The 24000-nt window shown below is 57.6% G+C and overlaps 2 protein-coding genes across 2 annotated transcripts in view; both read left to right on the forward strand.

The window, feature by feature from the left end:
* Positions 1–15178, forward strand: part of LOC137467207 (U5 small nuclear ribonucleoprotein 200 kDa helicase-like) — a 62577-nt gene extending 47399 nt beyond the window's left edge. The window contains 7 exon segments of the mRNA XM_068178743.1: positions 1488–1652; positions 2950–3071; positions 4917–5060; positions 9269–9445; positions 12382–12542; positions 14768–14849; positions 15110–15178. Coding sequence (XP_068034844.1) covers positions 1488–1652; positions 2950–3071; positions 4917–5060; positions 9269–9445; positions 12382–12542; positions 14768–14849; positions 15110–15178 — 920 coding nt within the window.
* Positions 15179–16605: 1427 nt separating this feature from the next.
* LOC137467206 (U5 small nuclear ribonucleoprotein 200 kDa helicase-like) lies at positions 16606–20560 on the forward strand. The gene is made up of 3 exons (XM_068178742.1): positions 16606–16666; positions 17191–17282; positions 20399–20560. Exons 1-3 carry the CDS (start codon positions 16606–16608, stop codon positions 20540–20542), a joined length of 297 nt encoding a protein of 98 aa, XP_068034843.1. The 3' UTR covers positions 20543–20560.
* The last annotated feature ends 3440 nt before the right edge of the window (positions 20561–24000 follow it).

The raw sequence follows: 24000 nt of genomic DNA on the forward strand, positions 1-24000 counted from the left end.
TGCCATCATTCCCATGATCCCACCATGCCCCCCCCATCATTCCCATCCCATCATTCCCATGATCCCACCATTCCCAACCCAATCCATCCCAATCCCTTCATTCCCATGATCCCATGATCCCACCATGCCCACCCCACCATTCCCATCCCATCATTCCCACGATCCCACCACTCCCACCCCATCTCATCCATCCCAATCCCATCATTCTCAGGATCCCATGATCCCACCATTCCCACCCCATCTTTCCCATCCCATCATTCCCACGATCCCACCATTCCCACCCCACCATTCCCATGATCCCATGATCCCACCATTCCCACCCCACCATTCCCATGATCCCACCATTCCCACCCCACCATTCCCATGATCCCACCATTCCTACCCCACCATTTCCATGATCCCATGATCCCACCACTCCCACCCCATCATTCCCATCCCATCATTCCCACGATCCCACCATTCCCAACCCAATCCATCCCAATGCCATCATTCCCATGATCCCACCATTCCCCACCCCATCATTCCCATGAGCCCATGATCCCACCATGCCCACCCCATCCTTCCCACCCCATCATTCCCATGATCCCACCATTCCTACCCCATCATTCCCATGATCCCACCACTCCCACCCCATCATTCCCATCCCATCATTCCCATGATCCCACCATTCCCAACCCAATCCATCCCAATCCCTTCATTCCCATGATCCCATGATCCCACCACTCCCACCCCATCTATTCCCATGATCCCATGATCCCACCATGCCCACCCCATCATTCCCATGATCCCACCACTCCCACCCCATCATTCCCATCCCATCATTCCCATGATCCCACCATTCCCAACCCAATCCATCCCAATCCCTTCATTCCCATGATCACATGATCCCACCACTCCCACCCCATCTCATCCATCCCAATCCCATCATTCCCAGGATCCCATGATCCCACCACTCCCACCCCCTCATTCCCATCCCATCATTCCCATGATCCCACCATTCCCACCCCACCATTCCCATGATCCCACCATTCCCACCCCACCATTCCCATGATCCCACCATTCCTACCCCACCATTTCCATGATCCCATGATCCCACCACTCCCACCCCATCATTCCCACCCCCTCATTCCCATGATCCCACCATTCCCAACCCAATCCATCCCAATGCCATCATTCCCATGATCCCACCATTCCTACCCCACCATTCCCATGATCCCACCATGCCCACCCCATCATTCCCATCCCATCATTCCCACGATCCCACCATTCCCATCCCATCATTTTCATGATCCCACCACTCCCACCCCATCATTCCCACGATCCCACCATTCCCATGATCCCACCATTCCTACCCCACCATTTCCATGATCCCATGATCCCACCATTCCTACCCCACCATTCCCATGATCCCATGATCCCACCATTCCCACCCCACCATTCCCATGATCCCACCACTCCCACCCCTCACTCCCGCTCCCGCCCCGCAGGCGTGTCCCACCGTCACCTGTCGGATCACCTGTCGGAGCTGGTGGAGCAGACCCTCAGCGACCTGGAGCAGTCCAAGTGCATCAGCATCGAGGACGAGATGGACGTGGCGCCCCTCAACCTGGGCATGATCGCCGCCTACTACTACATCAACTACACCACCATAGGTGCCCCAAAAGCCCGGGATTCGGGCCCTTTCCCCCAAAAATCCCTGGGGTTGGGGGTTCTCACCCCAAGAAATCCATGGGGTTGGGGGTTTCCCCAAAAAAATCCATGGTTTGGGGCTTTCAACCAAAAAAATCCATGGGGTTGGGGGTTTTCCCCAAAAAAATCCATGGTTTGGGGGTGTCGTCCCAAAAAATTCATGGTTTTGGGGTTTTCCCCAAAAAAAATCCATGGTTTGGGGGTTTTCCCCAAAAAAAATCCATGGTTTGGGGGTTTCAACCAAAAAAATCCATGGGGTTGGGGGTTTCCCTCAAAAAAATCGAAGGGTTTGGGGGTTTTCCCCAAAAATATCTATGGGTTTGGGGATTTAAACCAAAAAAATCCATGGGGTTGGGGTTTTCCCCAAAAAAATCGATGGGTTTGGGGGTTTTCCCCAAAAAAATCCATGGTTTGGGGGTTTCAACCAAAAAAATCCATGGGGTTGGGGTTTTCCCCAAAAAAATCCATGGGTTGGGGGTTTTCCCCAAAAAAATCTATGGGTTTGGGGATTTAAACAAAAAAAAAAAATCAACGGATTTGGGGATTTAAACCAAAAAAATCAACGGATTTGGGGATTTCCCTCAAGAAAAACCATGGGATTTGGGGTTTTCCCCCCAAAAAATCGATGGGTTTGGGGGTTTCCCTCAAAAAAATTGATGGGTTTGGGGGTTTCACCCAAAAAAATCCATGGGGTTGGGGGTTTTCCCCAAAAAATCCATGGGGTTGGAGATTTCAACTGAAAAAAATCCATGGGTTTTGGTGTTTTCTCCCCAGAAAATTGCAGTTTTGGGGTGTTGTCCCAAAAATTCCATGGGTTTGGGGGTTTTCACCCAAAAAAATCCATGAGTTTGGGGTTTTCCCCAAAAAAGTCCATGGGTTTGGGGATTTCCCCCAAAAAAATCTATGGGTTTGGGGGTTTCAGTCAAAAAAAAATCATGGGTTTTGGTGTTTTCCCCCAAAAAAATCTTGTTTTCCTGCCCAAAATATTGCGGTTTTGGGGTGTCGTCCCAAAAAATTCATGGTTTTGGGGTTTTCCCTCAAAAAAATATATGGGTTTGGGGCTTTCCCCCAGAAATTCCCATTTTTTGGGGTGTTGTCCCAAGAAGTCCCTAGGTTTGTTTATTTTCCTTCCATAAAATCCCTGGTTTTGGGTTTTCCCTCCAGAATTTCCTTTTTTTTTTTTGGTGTTTCTCCCCAGAACTCCCAATTTTTTTTGTGTTTCTCCCCAGAATTCCCAATTTTTTTTGTGTTTCCCCCCAGAACTGTTCAGCATGTCCCTCAACGCCAAGACCAAGGTGCGGGGGCTGCTGGAGATCATCTCCAACGCCGCCGAGTACGAGAACATCCCCATCCGGCACCACGAGGACAACCTGCTGCGCCAGGTCCGGGATCCGTGGGATCCGTGGGATCCGTGGGATGGGGTCAATGGGATCCATGGATTCCATGGGATTGGTGGGATCCATGGGATGGGGTCAGTGGGATCATTGGTTTGGGATCAGTGGGATCAATGGGATGGGATGGGGTCAATGGGATCCATGGGATGGGGTCAATGGGATCCATGGAATCCATGGGATTGGTGGATCCATGGGATGGGGTCAATGGGATCCATGGAATCCATGGGATTGGTGGGATCCATGGGATGGGGTCAATGGGATCCATGGGATGGGGTCAAAGGAATCCATGGAATCCATGGGATTGGTGGGATCCATGGGATGGGGTCAAAGGAATCCATGGAATCCATGGGATTGGTGGGATCCATGGGATGGGGTCAAAGGGATCCATGGAATCCATGGGATTGGTGGGATCCATGGGATGGGGTCAATGGGATCAATGGAATCCATGGGATTGGTGGGATCCATGGGATGGGGTCAATGAGATCCATGGGATGGGGTCAAAGGAATCCATGGAATCCATGGGATTGGTGGGATCCATGGGATGGGGTCAATGGGATCCATGGGATGTGGTCAATGGGATCCATGGATTCCATGGGATTGGTGGGATCCATGGGATGGGGTTGATGGGATCCATGGGATGGGGTCAAAGGAATCCATGGAATCCATGGGATTGGTGGGATCCATGGGATGGGGTCAGTGGGATCCATGGGATGGGGTCAAAGGAATTCATGGAATCCATGGGATTGGTGGGATCCATGGGATGGGGTCAATGGGATCAATGGGATGGGGTCAATGGGATCCATGGGATTGGGTCAGTGGGATCATTTGGATCCATGGGATGGGGTCTGTGGGATCATTGGGATCATTGGGATCAGTGGGATGGGGTCAGTGGGGTCAATGGGATCCATGGGATGGGGTCAGTGGGATCATTTGGATCAATGGGATGGGGTCAATGGGATCCATGGGATTGGGTCATTGGGATCATTGGGATCAGTGGGATGGGGTCAATGGGATCCATGGGATTGGGTCAGTGGGGTCAATGGGATCAATGGGATTGGGTCAGTGGGATCAATGGGATCAATGGGATGGGATCAATGGGAACATCCCCGTCCGGCACCACGAGGACAGCCTGCTGCGCCAGGTCTGGGATCCATGGGATCCATGGGATGGGGTCAGTGGGGTCAATGGGATCCATGGGATGGGGTCAGTGGGATCATTGGGATCAGTGGGATCAGTGGGATGGGGTCAATGGGATCCATGGGATTGGGTCAGTGGGATCATTGGGATCAGTGGGATCAGTGGGATGGGGTCAATGGGATCCATGGGATTGGGTCAGTGGGGTCAATGGGATCAATGGGATTGGGTCAGTGGGGTCAATGGGATCAATGGGATTGGGTCAGTGGGATCATTGGGATCAATGGGATGGGGTCAATGGGATCCATGGGATGGGGTCAGTGGGATCATTGGGATCATTGGGATCAGTGGGATGGGATCAATGGGATCATCCCCATCCGGCACCACGAGGACAGCCTGCTGCGCCACGTCCGGGTTTGGGATGGGATCAATGGGGTCAGTGAGATCAATGCGATAGGATCAACGGGATCACCGGGATGGGTTGGGAATAGGATCGCTAGGATCAGTGGGACGGGATCAACGGGAATGATGGAATGGGACGAACGGGATCGGGATTGGGATGAGCACTCGACATCCCCAACCCCGTCCATTCCGTAATCCCAAACCTCTCTCCCTGCCCCGCCCCGGCGATGAAGCCGTTTTCGGGGTCGAGCACCGGTTTGGGGGTCGGGCACTGAAGGGTTTCTCCTCCACCCCCAGCTGTCCCAGAAGGTGCCCCACAAACTGACCAACCCCAAATTCAACGACCCCCACGTCAAGACCAACCTGCTGCTCCAGGCCCACCTGTCCCGGATGCAGCTGAGCGCCGAGCTGCAGTCGGACACCGAGGAGATCCTCAGCAAGGTGGGACCCCCCGATCCCAAAACGCCGCTCGGGGCACGGGGGCTGCAGCACAGGTTCTTGGGATGAGGAGCTGGAGGGATCCCGCAGCCGTCGCGGCAGAACGGGCTGGGTTTGGGGTGGGGTGGGATTTATGGCCGAGGAAAGCGGGATAATGAGGTTCTCCAGGGGTTGCTCCATCCCATGGGGTCACTACTCCAGGAATTCCAGCCTGGGTCCATCCCTTGGGGTGAGTTCTTCAGGAATTCCATCCCCTGGGGTCAGTTCTCCAGGAATTCCAGCCCATGGCGTCAGTTCTTCAGGAATTCCATCCCCTGGGGTCAGTTCTCCAGGAATTCCATCCTGGGTCCATCCCATGGGGTCAATTATCCAGGAATTCCATCCCCTGGGGTCAGTTCTTCAGGAATTCCATCCCCTGGGGTCAGTTCTCCAGGAATTCCATCCTGGGTCCATCCCCTGGGGTCAGTTCTTCAGGAATTCCATCCCCTGGGGTCAGTTCTCCAGGAATTCCATCCTGGGTCCATCCCATGGGGTCAATTATCCAGGAATTCCAGCCCATGGCGTCAGTTCTTCAGGAATTCCATCGCCTGGGGTCAGTTTTCCAGGAATTCCAGCCCATGGCGTCAGTTCTTCAGGAATTCCATCCCCTAGGGTCAGTTCTCCAGGAATTCCATCCCATGGGGTCAATTATCCAGGAATTCCATCCCCTGGGGTCAGTTCTCCAGGAATTCCATCCTGGGTCCATCCCATGGGGTCAATTATCCAGGAATTCCAGCCCATGGCGTCAGTTCTTCAGGAATTCCATCCCCTGGGGTCAGTTTTCCAGGAATTCCAGCCCATGGCGTCAGTTCTTCAGGAATTCCATCCCCTAGGGTCAGTTCTCCAGGAATTCCATCCCATGGGGTCAATTATCCAGGAATTCCATCCCCTGGGGTCAGTTCTTCAGGAATTCCATCCCTTGGGGTCAATTCTGCAGGAATTCCATCCCTTGGGGTCAATTCTGCAGGAATTCCATCCCTTGGGGTCAATTATCCAGGAATTCCATCCCCTGGGGTCAGTTCTTCAGGAATTCCATCCCTTGGGGTCAATTCTGCAGGAATTCCATCCCTTGGGGTCAATTCTGCAGGAATTCCAGCCTGGCTCCATCCCTTGGGGTCAGTTCTCCAGGGATTGCCCCATGTGGTCACTGTTCCATGGGGCCAGTTCTGCAGGAACTGCTCCAGGCTGGGTCCATCCCATGAAGTTCCCATCCCTGGCTGTCACTGACCATCCCTGACCATCCCTGACCACCACTGACCATCACTGACCATCCCTGACCACCACTGACCATCCCTGACCACCCCTGACCACCACTGACCATCCCTGACCACCACTGACCATCCCTGACCATCCCTGGCCACCACTGGCCACCACTGACCACCACTGACCATCCCTGACCACCCCTGACCACCACTGACCATCCCTGGCCACCACTGACCACCCCTGACCACCACTAACCATCACTGACCACCCCTGGCCACCACTGGCCACCGCTGACCGCCCCTGTCCGTGTGTCCAGGCCATCCGGCTGATCCAGGCCTGCGTGGACGTGCTGTCCAGCAACGGCTGGCTGTGTCCATGTCCATGTCCTTGTCACTGACCACCACTGACCACCCCTGGCCATCCCTGACCATCCCTGACCATCCCTGACCACCCCTGACCACCACTGACCATCCCTGACCATCCCTGACCACCACTGACCACCACTGACCATCCCTGACCATCCCTGACCATCCCTGACCACCACTGACCATCCCTGACCACCCCTGACCACCCCTGACCACCACTGACCACCCCTGACCACCACTGACCATCCTTGTCTGTGTCACTGACCACCACTGACCATCCCTGACCACCACTGACCACCACTGACCATCCCTGACCACCCCTGACCACCACTGACCACCCCTGACCACCACTGACCATCCTTGTCTGTGTCACTGACCACCACTGACCATCCCTGACCACCACTGACCATCCCTGACCATCCCTGACCATCACTGACCATCCCTGACCACTCCTGACCACCACTGACCATCCCTGACCACTCCTGACCACCACTGACCATCCCCGACCACCACTAACCATCAGTGACCATCCCTGGCCACCACTGGCCACCGCTGACTGCTCCTGTCCGTGTGTCCAGGCCATCCGGCTGATCCAGGCCTGCGTGGACGTGCTGTCCAGCAACGGCTGGCTGTGTCCATGTCCATGTCCTTGTCACTGACCACCACTGACCACCCCTGACCATCCCTGACCACCCCTGACCACCCCTGACCACCCCTGACCACCACTGACCATCAGTGACCATCCCTGACCATCCCTGACCATCCCTGACCACCACTGACCATCCCTGACCACCCCTGACCATCCCTGACCACCCCTGACCATCCCTGACCACCCCTGACCACCACTGACCACCACTGACCATCCCTGACCACCACTGACCATCCCTGACCACCACTGACCATCCTTGTCTGTGTCACTGACCATCCCTGACCACCCCTGACCTCCACTGACCATCAGTGACCATCCCTGACCACCACTGACCATCAGTGACCATCCCTGACCACCACTGGCCACTGCTGACCGCTCCTGTCCGTGTGTCCAGGCCATCCGGCTGATCCAGGCCTGCGTGGACGTGCTGTCCAGCAACGGCTGGCTGTGTCCATGTCCATGTCCATGTCCTTGTCACTGACCACCACTGACCATCCCTGACCACCACTGACCATCCCTGGCCACCACTGGCCACCACTGACCATCCCAGACCATCCCTGACCACCACTAACCATCACTGACCATCCCTGGCCACCACTGACCACCACTGACCATCACTGACCACCACTGACCATCCCTGACCATCCCTGACCACCCCTGACCGTCACTGACCACCACTGACCATCCCTGACCATCCCTGACCATCCCTGACCACCACTGACCATCCCTGACCACCCCTGACCATCCCTGACCATCCCTGACCATCCCTGACCATCCCTGACCATCCCTGACCACTACTAACCATCAGTGACCATCCCTGACCACCACTGACCACCACTGACCATCCCTGACCATCACTGACCACCACTGACCACCACTGACCATCCCTGACCATCCCTGACCATCCCTGACCATCCCTGACCACCACTGACCATCCCTGACCACCACTGACCACCACTGACCATCCCTGACCACCACTGACCACCACTGACCATCCCTGACCATCCCTGACCACCACTGACCACCACTGACCATCCCTGACCATCCCTGACCACCACTGACCACCACTGACCATCCCTGACCACCACTGACCGCCACTGACCATCCCTGACCACCACTGACCACCCCTGACCACCACTGGCCACCGCTGACCGCCCCTGTCCGTGTGTCCAGGCCATCCGGCTGATCCAGGCCTGCGTGGACGTGCTGTCCAGCAATGGCTGGCTGTGTCCATGTCCATGTCCATGTCCTTGTCACTGACCACCACTGACCACCCCTGACCATCCCTGACCACCACTAACCATCTCTGACCATCCCTGACCACCACTGACCATCCCTGACCATCACTGACCACCACTGACCATCACTAACCATCAGTGACCATCCCTGGCCACCACTGGCCACCGCTGACCGCTCCTGTCCGTGTGTCCAGGCCATCCGGCTGATCCAGGCCTGCGTGGACGTGCTGTCCAGCAACGGCTGGCTGTGTCCATGTCCATGTCCTTGTCACTGACCACCACTGACCATCCCTGACCACCCCTGACCATCCCTGACCATCCCTGACCACCCCTGACCACCACTGACCATCAGTGACCATCCCTGACCATCCCTGACCATCCCTGACCATCCCTGACCACCACTGACCATCACTGACCATCCCTGACCATCCCTGACCATCTCTGACCATCCCTGACCACCACTGACCACCACTGACCACCCCTGACCATCCCTGACCACCACTGACCACCACTGACCATCCCTGACCATCCCTGACCATCTCTGACCATCCCTGACCACCACTGACCATCCCTGACCATCCCTGACCATCTCTGACCATCCCTGACCACCACTGACCATCCCTGACCATCACTGACCACCACTGACCATCACTAACCATCAGTGACCATCCCTGGCCACCACTGGCCACCGCTGACCGCTCCTGTCCGTGTGTCCAGGCCATCCGGCTGATCCAGGCCTGCGTGGACGTGCTGTCCAGCAACGGCTGGCTCAGCCCGGCGCTGGCCGCCATGGAGCTGGCCCAGATGGTCACTCAGGCCATGTGGTCCAAGGACTCGTACCTGAAGCAGCTGCCCCACTTCACCTCGGAGCACATCAAACGCTGCACGGACAAGGTACGGCCCGGGGACACCCAGGGGACACCCAGGGGACACCCTGGGGACACCTTGGGGACACCCAGGGGACCTTGGGGACACCCAGGAGACACCTTGGGGACACCCTGGGGACACCTTGGGGACACCCAGGGGACATTGGGGACACCCTGGGACCCATGGGATAGTTTAGGGACACCTTGGGGAGAACCCAGGAGACACCTTGGGGACACCCAGGGGACACCCAGGAGACACCTTGGGGACACCCAGGGGACATTGGGGACACCCTGGGACCCATGGGATAGTTTAGGGACACCTTGGGGACACCCAGGGAACACCTTGGGGACACCCAGGGGACATTGGGGACACCTTGGGGACACCCATGGGACACTTTAGGGACACCTTGGGGAGAACCCAGGAGACACCTTGGGGACACCCAGGGGACACCCAGGGGACATTGGGGACACCCAGGAGACATTGGGGACACCTTGGGGACACCCAGGGAACGCTTTGGGGACACCTTGGACCCACAGGACACCTTGGGGACACCCATGGGACACCCAGGGGACACCTTGGGGACACCCAGGGGACACCTTGGGGACACCTTGGGGACACCCAGGGGACACCCAGGGGACACCTTGGGGACACCCAGGGGACACCTTGGGGACACCCAGGAGACACCTTGGGGACACCCTGGGGACACCTTGGGGACACCCAGGGGACATTGGGGACACCTTGGGGACACCCAGGAGACACTTTGGGGACACCCAGGGGACACCTTGGGGACACCCAGGGGACATTGGGGACACCTTGGGGACACCCAGGGGACATTGGGGACACCTTGGGGACACCCAGGGGACACCTTGGGGACACCTTGGGGACACCCAGGGGACTTTGGGGACACCTTGGGGACACCAAGGGAACACCTTGGGGACACCTTGAGGACACCCAGGGGACATTGGGGACACCTTGGGGACACCCATGGGGCACTTTAGGGACACCCTGGGGACACCCATGGGAACACCTTGGGGACACCTAGGGGACTTTGGGGATACCTTGAGGACACCTTGGGACCCCTGGGATACTTTAGGGACACCTTGGGGACACCCAGGGGACTTTGGGGACACCAAGGGAACACCTTGGGGACACCTTGGGGCCACCCAAGGGAACACTTTAGGGACACCTTGGAGACACCCAAGGGACATTGGGGACACCTTGGGACCCATGGGACACTTTAGGGACACCTTGGGGACACCAAGGGAACACCTTGGGGACACCCAGGGAACACCTTGGGGACACCTTGAACCCACAGGACACCTTGGGGACACCCAAGGGAACACCCTGGGGACACCTTGGGGACACCCAGGGGACACCTTGGGGACACCCAGGGGACACCTTGGGGACTTTGGGGACACCTTGGGGACACCAAGGGAACACCTTGGGGACACCTTGAGGACACCCAGGGGACTTTGGGGACACCTTGGGACCCATGGGATAGTTTAAGGATACCTTGGGGACACCCAGGGAACACCTTGGGGACACCAAGGGAACACCTTGGGGACACCTTGGGGACACCCATGGGACACTTTAGGGACACCTTGGGGAGAACCCAGGAGACACCTTGGGGACACCCAGGGGACACCCAGGGGACATTGGGGACACCCAGGAGACATTGGGGACACCTTTGGGACACCCAGGGGACATTGCGGACACCTTGGGGACACCCAGGGGACTTTGGGGACACCAAGGGAACACCTTGGGGACACCCAGGAGACACCTTGGGGACACCCAGGGGACACCTTGGGGACACCCAGGGGACATTGGGGACACCTTGGGGACACCCAGGAGACACTTTAGGGACACCCTGGGGACACCCATGGGAACACCTTGGGGACTTTGGGGACACCTTGGGGACACCCAGGGGACTTTGGGGACACCAAGGAAACACCTTGGGGACACCTTGAGGACACCCAGGGGACACCTTGGGGACACCAAGGGAACACCTTGGGGACACCTTAGACCCACAGGACACCTTGGGGACACCCAGGGGACACCCAAGGGAACACTTTAGGGACACCTTGGGGACACCCAGGGAACACTTTGGGGACATCTTGAGGACACCCAGGGGACTTTGGGGACACCTTGGGGACACCCAGGGGACACCTTGGGGACACCTTGAGGACACCCAGGGGACACCTTGGGGACACCTTGGGGACACCCAGGGGACATTGGGGACACCTTGGGGACACCCATGGGACACTTTAGGGACACCTTGGGGACACCCAGGGAACACCTTGGGGACATCTTGGGGACACCCAGGGGACTTTGGGGACACCTTGGGGACACCAAGGGAACACCTTGGGGACACCTTGAGGACACCCAGGGGACTTTGGGGACACCTTGGGGACACCCAGGGGACACCTTGGGGACACCTTGGGGACACCCAGGGGACACCTTGGGGACACCTTGGGGACACCCAGGGGACACCTTGGGGACACCTTGGGGACACCCAGGGGACACCTTGGGGACACCTTGAGGACACCCAGGGGACTTTGGGGACACCTTGGGACCCATGGGATAGTTTAAGGACACCTTGGGGACACCTTGGGAACACCTTGAGGACACCCAGGGGACTTTGGAGACACCAGGGGACACCTTGGGGCCACCCAAGGGAACACTTTAGGGACACCTTGGAGACACCCAAGGGACATTGGGGACACCTTGGGACCCATGGGACACTTTAGGGACACCTTGGGGACACCAAGGGAACACCTTGGGGACACCCAGGGAACACCTTGGTTCCCATGGGACACTTTAGGGACATCTTGGGGACACCCAAGGGAACACCTTGGGGACACCAAGGGAACACCTTGGGGACACCTTGAGGACACCTTGGGGACACCCTGGGGACACCCAGGGGACACCCAGGGGACACCTTGGGCCGATGGTGGCAATTGCAGGGCGTGGAGAGCGTGTTTGACATCATGGAGATGGAGGACGAGGAGCGCACGGCGCTGCTGCAGCTGCCCGAGGCGCAGATCGCCGACGTGGCGCGCTTCTGCAACCGCTACCCCAACATCGAGCTGTCCTACGAGGTGGGGGACAGGGACAACATCCGCAGGTGAGACCGGGGTCATCGGGGTCATCGGGGTCATCGGGGGTTGGGATCGGGGTCATTGGGATGGGATTGGGGTCTTCAGGGTTGGGATCGGGGTCATTGGGATCATGGAGATGGTTCTTCAACCGCTACCCCCAACATCGAGCTGTCCTACGAGGTGGGGGACAGGGACAACATCCGCAGGTGAGACCGGGGTCAGCGGGGTCATCGGGGTCATCGGGGTTGGGATCGGGGTCATTGGGGTTGGGATTGGGGTCATTGGGGTTGGGATTGGGGTCATCGGGGTTGGGATTGGGGTCTTCAGGGTTGGGATCGGGGTCATTGGGATCATGGAGATGGTTCTTCAACCGCTACCCCAACATGGAGCTGTCCTACGGGGTGGGGGACAGGGACAACATCCGCAGGTGAGACCGGGGTCATCGGGGTCAGCGGGGTCATCGGGGTTGGGATCGGGGTCATTGGGATCGTTGAGTTCACTGGGATCATGGAGACGGTTCTTCAACCGCTACCCCAACATGGAGCTGTCCTACGGGGTGGGGGACCGGGACAACATCTGCAGGTGAGACCGGGGTCATCGGGGTCATCGGGGTTGGGATTGGGGTCATCGGGGTTGGGATTGGGGTCATCGGGGTTGGGATTGGGGTCTTCGGGGTTGGGATCGGGGTCATTGGGATCATGGAGATGGTTCTTCAACCGTTACCCCAACATGGAGCTGTCCTACAAGGTGGGGGACAGGGACAACATCCGCAGGTGAGACCGGGGTCATCGGGGTCATCGGGGTTGGGATTGGGGTCATCGGGGTTGGGATCGGGGTCATTGGGATGGGATTGGGGTCTTCAGGGTTGGGATCGGGGTCATTGGGATCGTTGAGATGGTTCTTCAACCGCTACCCCCAACATGGAGCTGTCCTACGGGGTGGGGGACAGGGACAACAACCGCAGGTGAGACCGGGGTCATCGGGGTCATCGGGGTCAGCGGGGTCATCGGGGTTGGGATCGGAGTCATTGGGATCGTTGGGATCGTTGGGATCATGGAGATGGTTCTTCAACCGTTACCCCAACATGGAGCTGTCCTACGGGGTGGGGGACAGGGACAACATCCGCAGGTGAGACCGGGGTCAGCGGGGTTGGGATTGGGGTCGTTGGGATGGGATTGGGGTCATTGGATCGTTGGGGTCGTTGAGTTCATTGGGATCGTGGAGATGGCTCTTCAACCGCTACCCCAACATGGAGCTGTCCTACGGGGTGGGGGACAGGGACAACATCTGCAGGTGAGACCGGGGTCATCGGGGTCAGCGGGGTCATCGGGGTTGGGATCGGGTCATTGGAGTTACTGGGATCGTTGAGTTCATTGGGATCATTGGGATGGGATCAGGATGGGGTTTGGGATGGATTTGGGGTTTGGGATGGGGTTTGGGGTTTGAGATGGGATCAGGATGGGGTTTGGGGTTCGGGATGGGGTTTGGGGTCGCTGACCCCGTCCCTGTCCCCAGCGGTGGCCCCGTGGTGGTGCTGGGATGGGATTAGGAGGGGGTTTGGGATGGATTTGGGGTTTGGGATGGGATCAGGACAGGGTTTGGGGTTTGGGGTTTGGGATGGGGTCAGGATGGGGTTTGGGATGGGTTTGGGGTTTGGGATGGATTTGGGGTTTGAGATGGGATCAGGATGGGGTTTGGGGTTTGGGGTGGGATCAGGATGGGGTTTGGGATTTGGGGTTTGGGGTCGCTGACCCCGTCCCTGTCCCCAGCGGTGGCCCCGTGGTGGTGCTGGGATGGGATCAGGGTGGGGTTTGGGATGGGTTTGGGGTTTGGGGTGGGATCAGGGTGGGGTTTGGGGTTTGGGATTTGGGGGTTTGGGGTCGCTGACCCCGTCCCTGTCCCCAGCGGTGGCCCCGTGGTGGTGCTGGGATGGGATCAGGATGGGGTTTGGGATGGGTTTGGGGTTTGGGATGGGATCAGGATGGGGTTTGGGGTTTGGGATGGGATCAGGATGGGGTTTGGGGTTTGGGATTTGGGGTTTGGGGTCGCTGACCCCGTCCCTGTCCCCAGCGGTGGCCCCGTGGTGGTGCTGGGATGGGATCAGGATGGGGTTTGGGCTTTGGATGGGTCAGGATGGGGTTTGGGATGGATTTGGGGTTTGGGATGGATTTGGGGTTTGGGATGGGATCAGGATGGGGTTTGGGGTTTGGGATTTGGGGTTTGGGGTCGCTGACCCCGTCCCTGTCCCCAGCGGTGGCCCCGTGGTGGTGCTGGTGCAGCTGGAGCGTGAGGAGGAGGTCACCGGGCCGGTCATCGCCCCCCTGTTCCCACAGGTACGGCAGCACCGGGATCCCGTCCATCCCCATCCCCTCCGTCCCACCGCTCCCCCACGTCCCCCAGTGTCCCCGGTGTCCCCTGATGTCCTCGATATCCCCGATGTCCCCGATGTCCCTGATGTCCCTGATGTCCCCGATGTCCCCGCAGAAGCGCGAGGAGGGCTGGTGGGTGGTGCTGGTGATGGTGGTGGGGTGGCACTGAGGTGGCAGTGTCCCCGATGTCCCCAATGTCCCCGATGTCCCCGATGTCCCCGCAGAAGCGTGAGGAGGGCTGGTGGGTGGTGCTGGGGTGGCACTGGGGTGGCAGTGTCCCTGATGTCCCCTGATGTCCCCGATGTCCCTGATGTCCCCGATGTCCCCGCAGAAGCACGAGGAGGGCTGGTGGGTGGTGGTGGGGTGGCACTGAGGTGGCAGTGTCCCCTGATGTCCCCGATGTCCCCGCTGTCCCCGCAGAAGCGCGAGGAGGGCTGGAGGGTGGTGGTGGGGATGGTGGTGGGGTGGCAGTGTCCCTGATGTCCCCGATGTCCCCAATGTCCCCGCAGAAGCGCGAGGAGGGCTGGTGGGTGGTGGTGGGGATGGTGGTGGGGTGGCACTGAGGTGGCAGTGTCCCCTGATGTCCCCGCTGTCCCCGCAGAAGCGCGAGGAGGGCTGGTGGGTGGTGGTGAGGATGGTGGTGGGGTGGCACTGAGGTGACAGTGTCCCTGATGTCCCCAATGTCCCCGATGTCCCTGCAGAAGTGCGAGGAGGGCTGGAGGGTGGTGATGGAGATGGTGGTGGGGTGGCACTGAGGTGGCAGTGTCCCCTGATGTCCCCGATGTCCCCGCAGAAGCGCGAGGAGGGCTGGTGGGTGGTGATGGGGTGGCACTGAGGTGGCAGTGTCCCCTGATGTCCCCGATGTCCCCGCTGTCCCCGCAGAAGCGCGAGGAGGGCTGGTGGGTGGTGATGGTGATGGTGGTGGGGTGGCACTGAGGTGGCAGTGTCCCTGATGTCCCCGATGTCCCCGATGTCCCCTGATGTCCCCGGTGTCCCTGATGTCCCCGATGTCCCCTGATGTCCCCAATGTCCCCGATGTCCCCGCAGAAGCGCGAGGAGGGCTGGAGGGTGGTGGTGAGGATGGTGGTGGGGTGGCAGTGTCCCTGATGTCCCCGATGTCCCCGCAGAAGCGCGAGGAGGGCTGGTGGGTGGTGGTGAGGATGGTGGTGGGGTGGCACTGAGGTGACAGTGTCCCTGATGTCCCCTGATGTCCCCGATGTCCCCGATGTCCCCTGATGTCCCCGATGTCCCCGATGTCCCCTGATGTCCCTGATGTCCCCGATGTCCCCGCAGAAGCGCGAGGAGGGCTGGAGGGTGGTGGTGAGGATGGTGGTGGGGTGACAGTGTCCCTGATGTCCCTGATGTCCCCGCAGAAGCGCGAGGAGGGCTGGAGGGTGGTGGTGAGGATGGTGGTGGGGTGACAGTGTCCCCGATGTCCCCAATGTCCCCGCAGAAGCGCGAGGAGGGCTGGTGGGTGGTGCTGGGGTGGCATTGAGGTGGCAGTGTCCCTGATGTCCCCGATGTCCCTGATGTCCCCGATGTCCCTGCAGAAGCGCGAGGAGGGCTGGTGGGTGGTGGTGGGGATGGTGGTGGGGTGGCACTGAGGTGGCAGTGTCCCTGATGTCCCCGATGTCCCCACAGAAGCGCGAGGAGGGCTGGTGGGTGGTGGTGGTGATGGTGGTGGGGTGGCACTGAGGTGACAGTGTCCCTGATGTCCCCGATGTCCCCGATGTCCCCGCAGAAGCGCGAGGAGGGCTGGTGGGTGGGTGGTGAGGATGGTGGTGAGGTGGCAGTGTCCCTGATGTCCCCTGATGTCCCCAATGTCCCCGATGTCCCCGCAGAAGCACGAGGAGGGCTGGTGGGTGGTGCTGGGGTGGCACTGGGTGGCAGTGTCCCTGATGTCCCCTGATGTCCCTGATGTCCCGCAGAAGCGCGAGGAGGGCTGGAGGGTGGTGGTGAGATGGTGGTGGGGTGGCACTGAGGTGGCAGTGTCCCCTGATGTCCCCGATGTCCCCGCTGTCCCCGCAGAAGCGCGAGGAGGGCTGGTGGGTGGTGCTGGGGTGGCACTGGGGTGGCAGTGTCCCTGATGTCCCCGATGTCCCCAATGTCCCCGCAGAAGCGCAAGGAGGGCTGGTGGGTGGTGGTGAGGATGGTGATGGGGTGGCACTGAGGTGGCAGTGTCCCTGATGTCCCCGATGTCCCCGCAGAAGCGCGAGGAGGGCTGGTGGGTGGTGGTGAGGATGGTGGTGAGGTGGCAGTGTCCCTGATGTCCCTGATGTCCCCGATGTCCCCAATGTCCCCACAGAAGCGCGAGGAAGGCTGGTGGTGGTGATCGGGGACTCCAAGTCCAACAGCCTCATCTCCATCAAACGCCTGACGCTGCAGCAGAAGGCCAAGGTGACACCGGGGTGACACCGGGGTGGCACCGGGGTGGCACCGGGGTGGCACCGGGGACACTGTGGGGACACTGGAGGGTGACACGGGATGGGTGGCACCGTGGGGGTGGCACAGGTGGTGACATGAAGGGGGCGTGGCACCGTGTGACCCTGAGGTGCCACAAGCTGGGTGACCACAGAGTGACCCTGGGTGACCCCAGAGTGACCCCGGGTGACCCGCGGTGGTGTCCCCGTCCCCGGGTGAAGCTGGACTGGGTGACATTGGGTGACACTGGGTGACCTCAGGTGACCCTGGGTGACACTGAGGTGCCATGGGCTGGGTGACACTGGGTGACCCCAGAGTGACCCTGGGTGACCTCAGGTGACCCTGGGTGACACTGAGGTGCCATGGGCTGGGTGACACTGGGTGACACTGGGTGACCCCAGAGTGACCTCGGATGACCCGGGGTGTCCCCGTCCCCAGGTGAAGCTGGACTGGGTGACACCAGGTGCCATTGGGTGACCCTGAGGTGCCACGGGCTGGGTGACATTGGGTGACCTCAGGTGACCCCGGGTAACACCAGGTGACCCGGGTGACACCAGGTGACCCCGGGTGACCCCAGAGTGACCCCGGGTGACCCCAGGTGTCCCCATCCACAAGTGAAGCTGGACTGGGTGACACCAGGTGCCATTGGGTGACACCGAGGTGCCATTGGGTCACACCGTGGTGCCATGGCCTGGGTGACCCTGGGTGACCCCAGAGTGACCCCGGGTGACCCTGGGTGACCCGGGTGACCCCAGAGTGACCCTGGGTGACCCCGGGTGACCTCAGGTGACCCCAGAGTGACCCCGGGTGACCGTGGTGGTGTCCCCGTCCCCAGGTGAAGCTGGACTGGGTGACACCGAGGTGCCGTTGGGTCACACCGTGGTGCCATGGCTGGGTGACCTCAGGTGACCCCAGGTGACCCCGGGTGACCTCGGTTGACCCCAGAGTGACCCCGGGTGACCCCAGAGTGACCCCGGGTGACCGCGGTGGTGTCCCCGTCCCCAGGTGAAGCTGGACTGGGTGACACCGAGGTGCCATTGGGTCACACCATGGTGCCACGGGCTGGGTGACCCCAGGTGACCCCGGGTGACCTCAGGTGACCCCGGGTGACCCCGGGTGACCCCAGAGTGACCCCGGGTGACCCGCACGGGTGTCCCCGTCCCCAGGTGAAGTTGGACTGGGTGGCACCGAGGTGCCATTGGGTGACCCTGAGGTGCCACAGGCTGTGTGACCTTGGGTGACCTCAGAGTGACCCTGGGTGACCCCAGAGTGACCCCGGGTGACCGCGGGTGTCCCCGTCCCCAGGTGAAGCTGGACTGGGTGACACCGAGGTGCCATTGGGTGACCCTGAGATGCCACGGGCTGGGTGACCCTGGGTGACCCCGGGTGACCTCAGCTGACCCCAGAGTGACCCCGGGTGACCCCAGGTGTCCCCGTCCCCAGGTGAAGCTGGACTGGGTGACACCAGGTGCCATTGGGTGACACCGAGGTGGCATTGGGACACACCGTGGTGCCATGGCCTGGGTGACCTCAGGTGACCCCGGGTGACCCCAGAGTGACCTCGGATGACCCGGGGTGTCCCCGTCCCCAGGTGAAGCTGGACTGGGTGACACCAGGTGCCATTGGGTGACCCTGAGATGCCACGGGCTGGGTGACCCTGGGTGACCCCGGGTGACCCCAGAGTGACCCCGGGTGACCCCAGAGTGACCTCAGGTGACCCAGAGTGACCCCGGGTGACCCGCGGTGGTGTCCCCGTCCCCAGGTGAAGCTGGACTGGGTGACACCGAGGTGCCATTGGGTGACCCTGAGATGCCACGGGCTGGGTGACCCTGGGTGACCCTGGGTGACCTCAGCTGACCCCAGAGTGACCCCGGGTGACCCCAGAGTGACCCTGGGTGACCCCAGAGTGACCCCGGGTGACCCCAGAGTGACCCCGGGTGACCGCGGGTGTCCCCGTCCCCAGGTGAAGCTGGACTGGGTGACACCGAGGTGCCATTGGGTGACCCTGAGATGCCACGGGCTGGGTGACCCTGGGTGACCTCAGGTGACCCTGGGTGACCCTGGGTGACCCTGGGTGACCCCAGAGTGACCTCGGGTGACCGTGGTGGTGTCCCCGTCCCCAGGTGAAGCTGGACTGGGTGACACCAGGTGCCATTGGGTCACACCATGGTGCCACAGCCTGGGTGACCTCAGGTGACACCAGGTGACCCTGGGTGACCCCAGAGTGACCTCAGGTGACCCCAGAGTGACCCCGGGTGACCGCGGGTGTCCCCGTCCCCAGGTGAAGCTGGACTGGGTGACACCAGGTGCCATTGGGTGACACTGAGGTGCCATGGGCTGGGTGACCTTGGGTGACCTCAGGTGACCCCGGGTGACACCAGGTGACCCCGGGTGACCCCAGAGTGACCCCGGGTGACCCCAGGTGTCCCCATCCACAAGTGAAGCTGGACTGGGTGACACCAGGTGCCATTGGGTGACACCGAGGTGCCGTTGGGTCACACCGTGGTGCCATGGCCTGGGTGACCTCAGGTGACCCCGGGTGACCCCAGAGTGACCCCGGTTGACCCCAGAGTGACCCGGTGACCGCGGTGGTGTCCCCGTCCCCAGGTGAAGCTGGACTGGGTGACACCGAGGTGCCATTGGGTGACCCTGAGGTGCCATGGGCTGGGTGACCTTGGGTGACCCCGGGTGACCCCAGAGTGACCCCGGGTGACCCCAGAGTGACCCCGGGTGACCCGCGGTGGTGTCCCCGTCCCCAGGTGAAGCTGGACTGGGTGACACCGAGGTGCCGTTGGGTCACACCATGGTGCCATGGCCTGGGTGACCCCGGGTGACCCTGGGTGACCCCAGAGTGACCCCGGGTGACCCAGAGTGACCCCGGGTGACCCGCGCGGGTGTCCCCGTCCCCAGGTGAAGCTGGACTGGGTGACACCGAGGTGCCGTTGGGTCACACCATGGTGCCATTGGGTCACACCAAGGTGCCACGGCCTGGGTGACCCTGGGTGACACCAGGTGACCCCGGGTGACCCCAGAGTGACCTCAGGTGACCCCAGAGTGACCCCGGGTGACCGCGGTGGTGTCCCCGTCCCCAGGTGAAGCTGGACTTCGTGGCGCCGGCGGCGGGCGCGCAGCACTACACGCTGTTCTTCATGAGCGACGCCTACATGGGCTGCGACCAGGAGTACAAGTTCAGCGTGGACGTCAAGGAGGCCGAGAGCGACTCCGACTCCGACTGAGCCGGGGCTGTCCCTCAGAATTCCGCATGTCCCAGGAAAAACCCAAAATTCCCAAAGAAAACCCAAAGTTGTCCTCGGAGTTGCAGAAATCCCGGTAGAAACCCCAAAAAAATCCCAGTAAAAACCCAAAATGAGCCTTCAGAATTCAGGTATCTCCGTAAAAATCCCGGTAAAACCCTCAGAATCCGAATAGCCCAGAGGAAATCCAAAATTATCCCTCAGCGTCCCAAGTATCCCAGTAAATTCCCACAGAATCCCAAAAATTCCGGTAAGATCTGGATTAAACCAAATAATGTAATTTTTTCACAGAGTCTTTTGCATCCTTTTACCCAGCATCATGTTAAAAACAATTTATATTAAAATAAAGAGAAGCCCTAAGATTACTCAGCAGTAAAAGGAAGATAGGGCAGGATCCTTGGTTCAAAAGCAATGAACCACTGTGAGGAGTAGGAGTAGTATTGCTTGCAGCTCTTAATTGTGTTATCTGTGGCTCCCATCTGATGCAGGGACCAAAAAGCAGCATGGGAGGAGAGGAGAAGCAGGATGAGCTGCCTGCTAAATTATGGTGTATATCTGACTTTCTATCAAATAAAAAGACTAAAAATGGAGTCTACTTGTGCACAACCACACACTTTCTGACGTCATTTTCAATTTTGAGAAGTCTGATCTAACCCCACATTATGCAACTGTTGAATCTTCCATGCTGGCAAAGTCTAATTTTCACACGCCTACATGCTATGTACCTGATTTTTATTTTTATTTTTACATATCAACAGCCTAAACCATTTTTTTAAAAAAGAGACTTAAAATGGTCATAATGGTTATGAAAGGTCCTAGCTTTACATCCATTGTTTCCAAGGAGTAAAAGCAAAAATACTCAAAGTCCATTCTAAAAAACAGGCAATGAAGATAATGTCAAAGTAACAGATGAAATGAAAATTCAAGGGACAATGCAGATCCTATCTACACCACGGGGATTATATATTCATCTGCAAAAAAGTATTCAATGCATGTTTCATTTACAGCCCACCTTTCTTTTAAAGGTCACTTTAATAATCAAGATGTGCCAAAAAAAGGAAAAAGCCCTGAAATTCCAAGAAAAGCATGGCCATTTTATATCAGTCCCTGCTGGAAAGCACTAAAACAGTGCTTAGCCAAACTGTTGCCTGAATCAAGCAAATTACAATGCCATGCACACAAAAGTACTTTCCTTAATTACTTAAGATCCCATGTAAACACTCTGAAAACACCTTATGGAGAAAGAAGAGAAAGAAGCTGAAGGAAGTCCTAGGGGAAAGAGCAAAGCTTGGGCTGGATTCTCGTCTCCCATCCTTTTTACAGCCCTGTGTGTGATGAACTGAACTTCCTTCTCACTGAAGACCAGGATATGATCTTGCATTTCTCAACACACTCTTAGAGCTGCTGAATAATCAGTTCAAGAATAAAAGAGCATTTCTGCCTCTCAGGTTGAGGGTTTGTTTTTTTTTGCTGCAACCTAACTAGGTGACTAATTCCTACCCTACTGCCAGAGAATGCAGAAATCCTAGAAAAGGACTTTGATTTTCCACGGCCATTGCCCTGCCAGTCTCTTGGGCAGAAATTTGCTTCTGAGCAACACCTTCCCGTAACCTTAGGATGCTTTTCAGATCCACGTCCCCTTCCTCACTGCTGCAGAAGTCAATCAACAACAATCAAGTTGCACACAGAAGGGCATGAGTCCTGTAAAAACCAGAAACATATCACTTATAAAAATAACTATCTGGTCCCCAGACTCAGGTGGGCATTTTTCAGAGATGCACAAAGTGATGGAACTACATGGGTTCAAAACTGAAGGCCAGAGAGGGGTGATGCTGCTAAGCAAGAGAAGCTGTTCTCACTGACTGGTAAGACACATCACTTCAAGAGCTGAAACTCATTTCTGCACTGTTGACTTTGTGCTGTATGGGTCCAGGCAAGAACATGAAACCTCAACCAGAGGTTATCTGAAATCCACTGCCTTTTTTTGGCTGAATCGGGCCTGATTGATGTGGTCCCTAAAGATACTGGTATCTGTGAGAAGTGATTCTCCTGACTGCAGCTCATCACAGGCACATTTTACAAACTGCAGGGGCTCCAGCTAACCTCTCTGCTCCACCACGGAATAAAGTCAATTCTGCTAAGAGTGCTGATAGTCCGGACAAGTAAAAGACTTCTTTTCTGTTTCTATGGTTGCAACAGCCCTTAAGAAAGATATAAATTTCCCTGCAACAACTAACTGCATATTCATTTTAAGGTAGATCTAGTTCCAGATTCCTGAGACAGAACCCTCTACCTGTTCCCAACCCCACAAAGCCAGAGCAGCAATATAGAAAATTTCTAATCTCAACAGAATTCAGTGAGCAGCATGATTGATTTGGTAAATAAACAAACAAAAAAAAGAAACCCACCAAAAAAAAAACCCCACAGCAAATTTTCAGCCTCTATGTACAAAACCAATGCAAACAAGTGGAACATTCTAGTTATATTTTGTAAAACACATGTTTGGGATCAACAAAACATCAAACATCCAGACCCTAGATTACAAAAGAGATCTATTGCCATCTAATTGTCAACCCCAAGTTTAGACAGTCCTTGTCGGAAATCATGTAATTCATCTATCTTCCCGTCTAGTACATCTAAAAAATTCTTTAATTCAGTTTTAAGGTTGGTCTGCCTATGTTTGTTCTCTTCAACTTCTGTCCTTAGCGTTCTGACTTTCTCTTCAAGATCTTTGTTCTTTTTCTCAGCAGCCTTTAAGACAAAAGAGACAATAAGATGAATCACAGAGAAGAAGGATGAGCAGCATTTCATAAATTAAAGCAAAAAATGGCAGCTGGGCTGTGAGACTTTGCTCCAACTTCTGTAAACTGATTAACACAAGCACCTCAGAGCAACTGACATGAGCATGTCAGAGCCCACGCAGCAAAGGACACAGATTAACTGGAAAAGATGCTTTGCATCAGACTTTGTCATTTAGTTGATATCTTCAAATGCAGCTGGATTTAAATCGTGCTCTGTGCATACATTTGTGTCATTGCTACAGCTGCAGAATTAGACATTGTGCCATCAATTACATACAGAATTATCTACGGTGGTTTAACCTTGAAAAAAAACTTAGGAAACACTGTCTGAGGAATAAAGTTGCTCTATTCAGAACTTTGGGATTTATTGGTATTTTTTAAAATTCTACTTTGCCTGATGGCTTATTTATTGATTGGATTTTACTTCATCAATGAGACTGCTCATTTTTGTTCTCTTTCCATGTATTAATTTATTGCATTTCCACAAGACCTGACTCGAGGAGGTGATGCCCAAAGTCCAGCTGCTGCCCGGGGCAGGGCTCCCGAGCACCTGCCATGGGCACATGCCAGTGCTGCTGGAAAGGGCTGTCACAGCACAGGGCCACATCCCCAGGTGAACTTTCACCCTGGTGCTGAGCA

Source organism: Anomalospiza imberbis, unplaced genomic scaffold, assembly GCF_031753505.1.
Source record: "Anomalospiza imberbis isolate Cuckoo-Finch-1a 21T00152 unplaced genomic scaffold, ASM3175350v1 scaffold_534, whole genome shotgun sequence".
In the NCBI taxonomy this organism is placed as follows: domain Eukaryota; kingdom Metazoa; phylum Chordata; class Aves; order Passeriformes; family Viduidae; genus Anomalospiza; species Anomalospiza imberbis.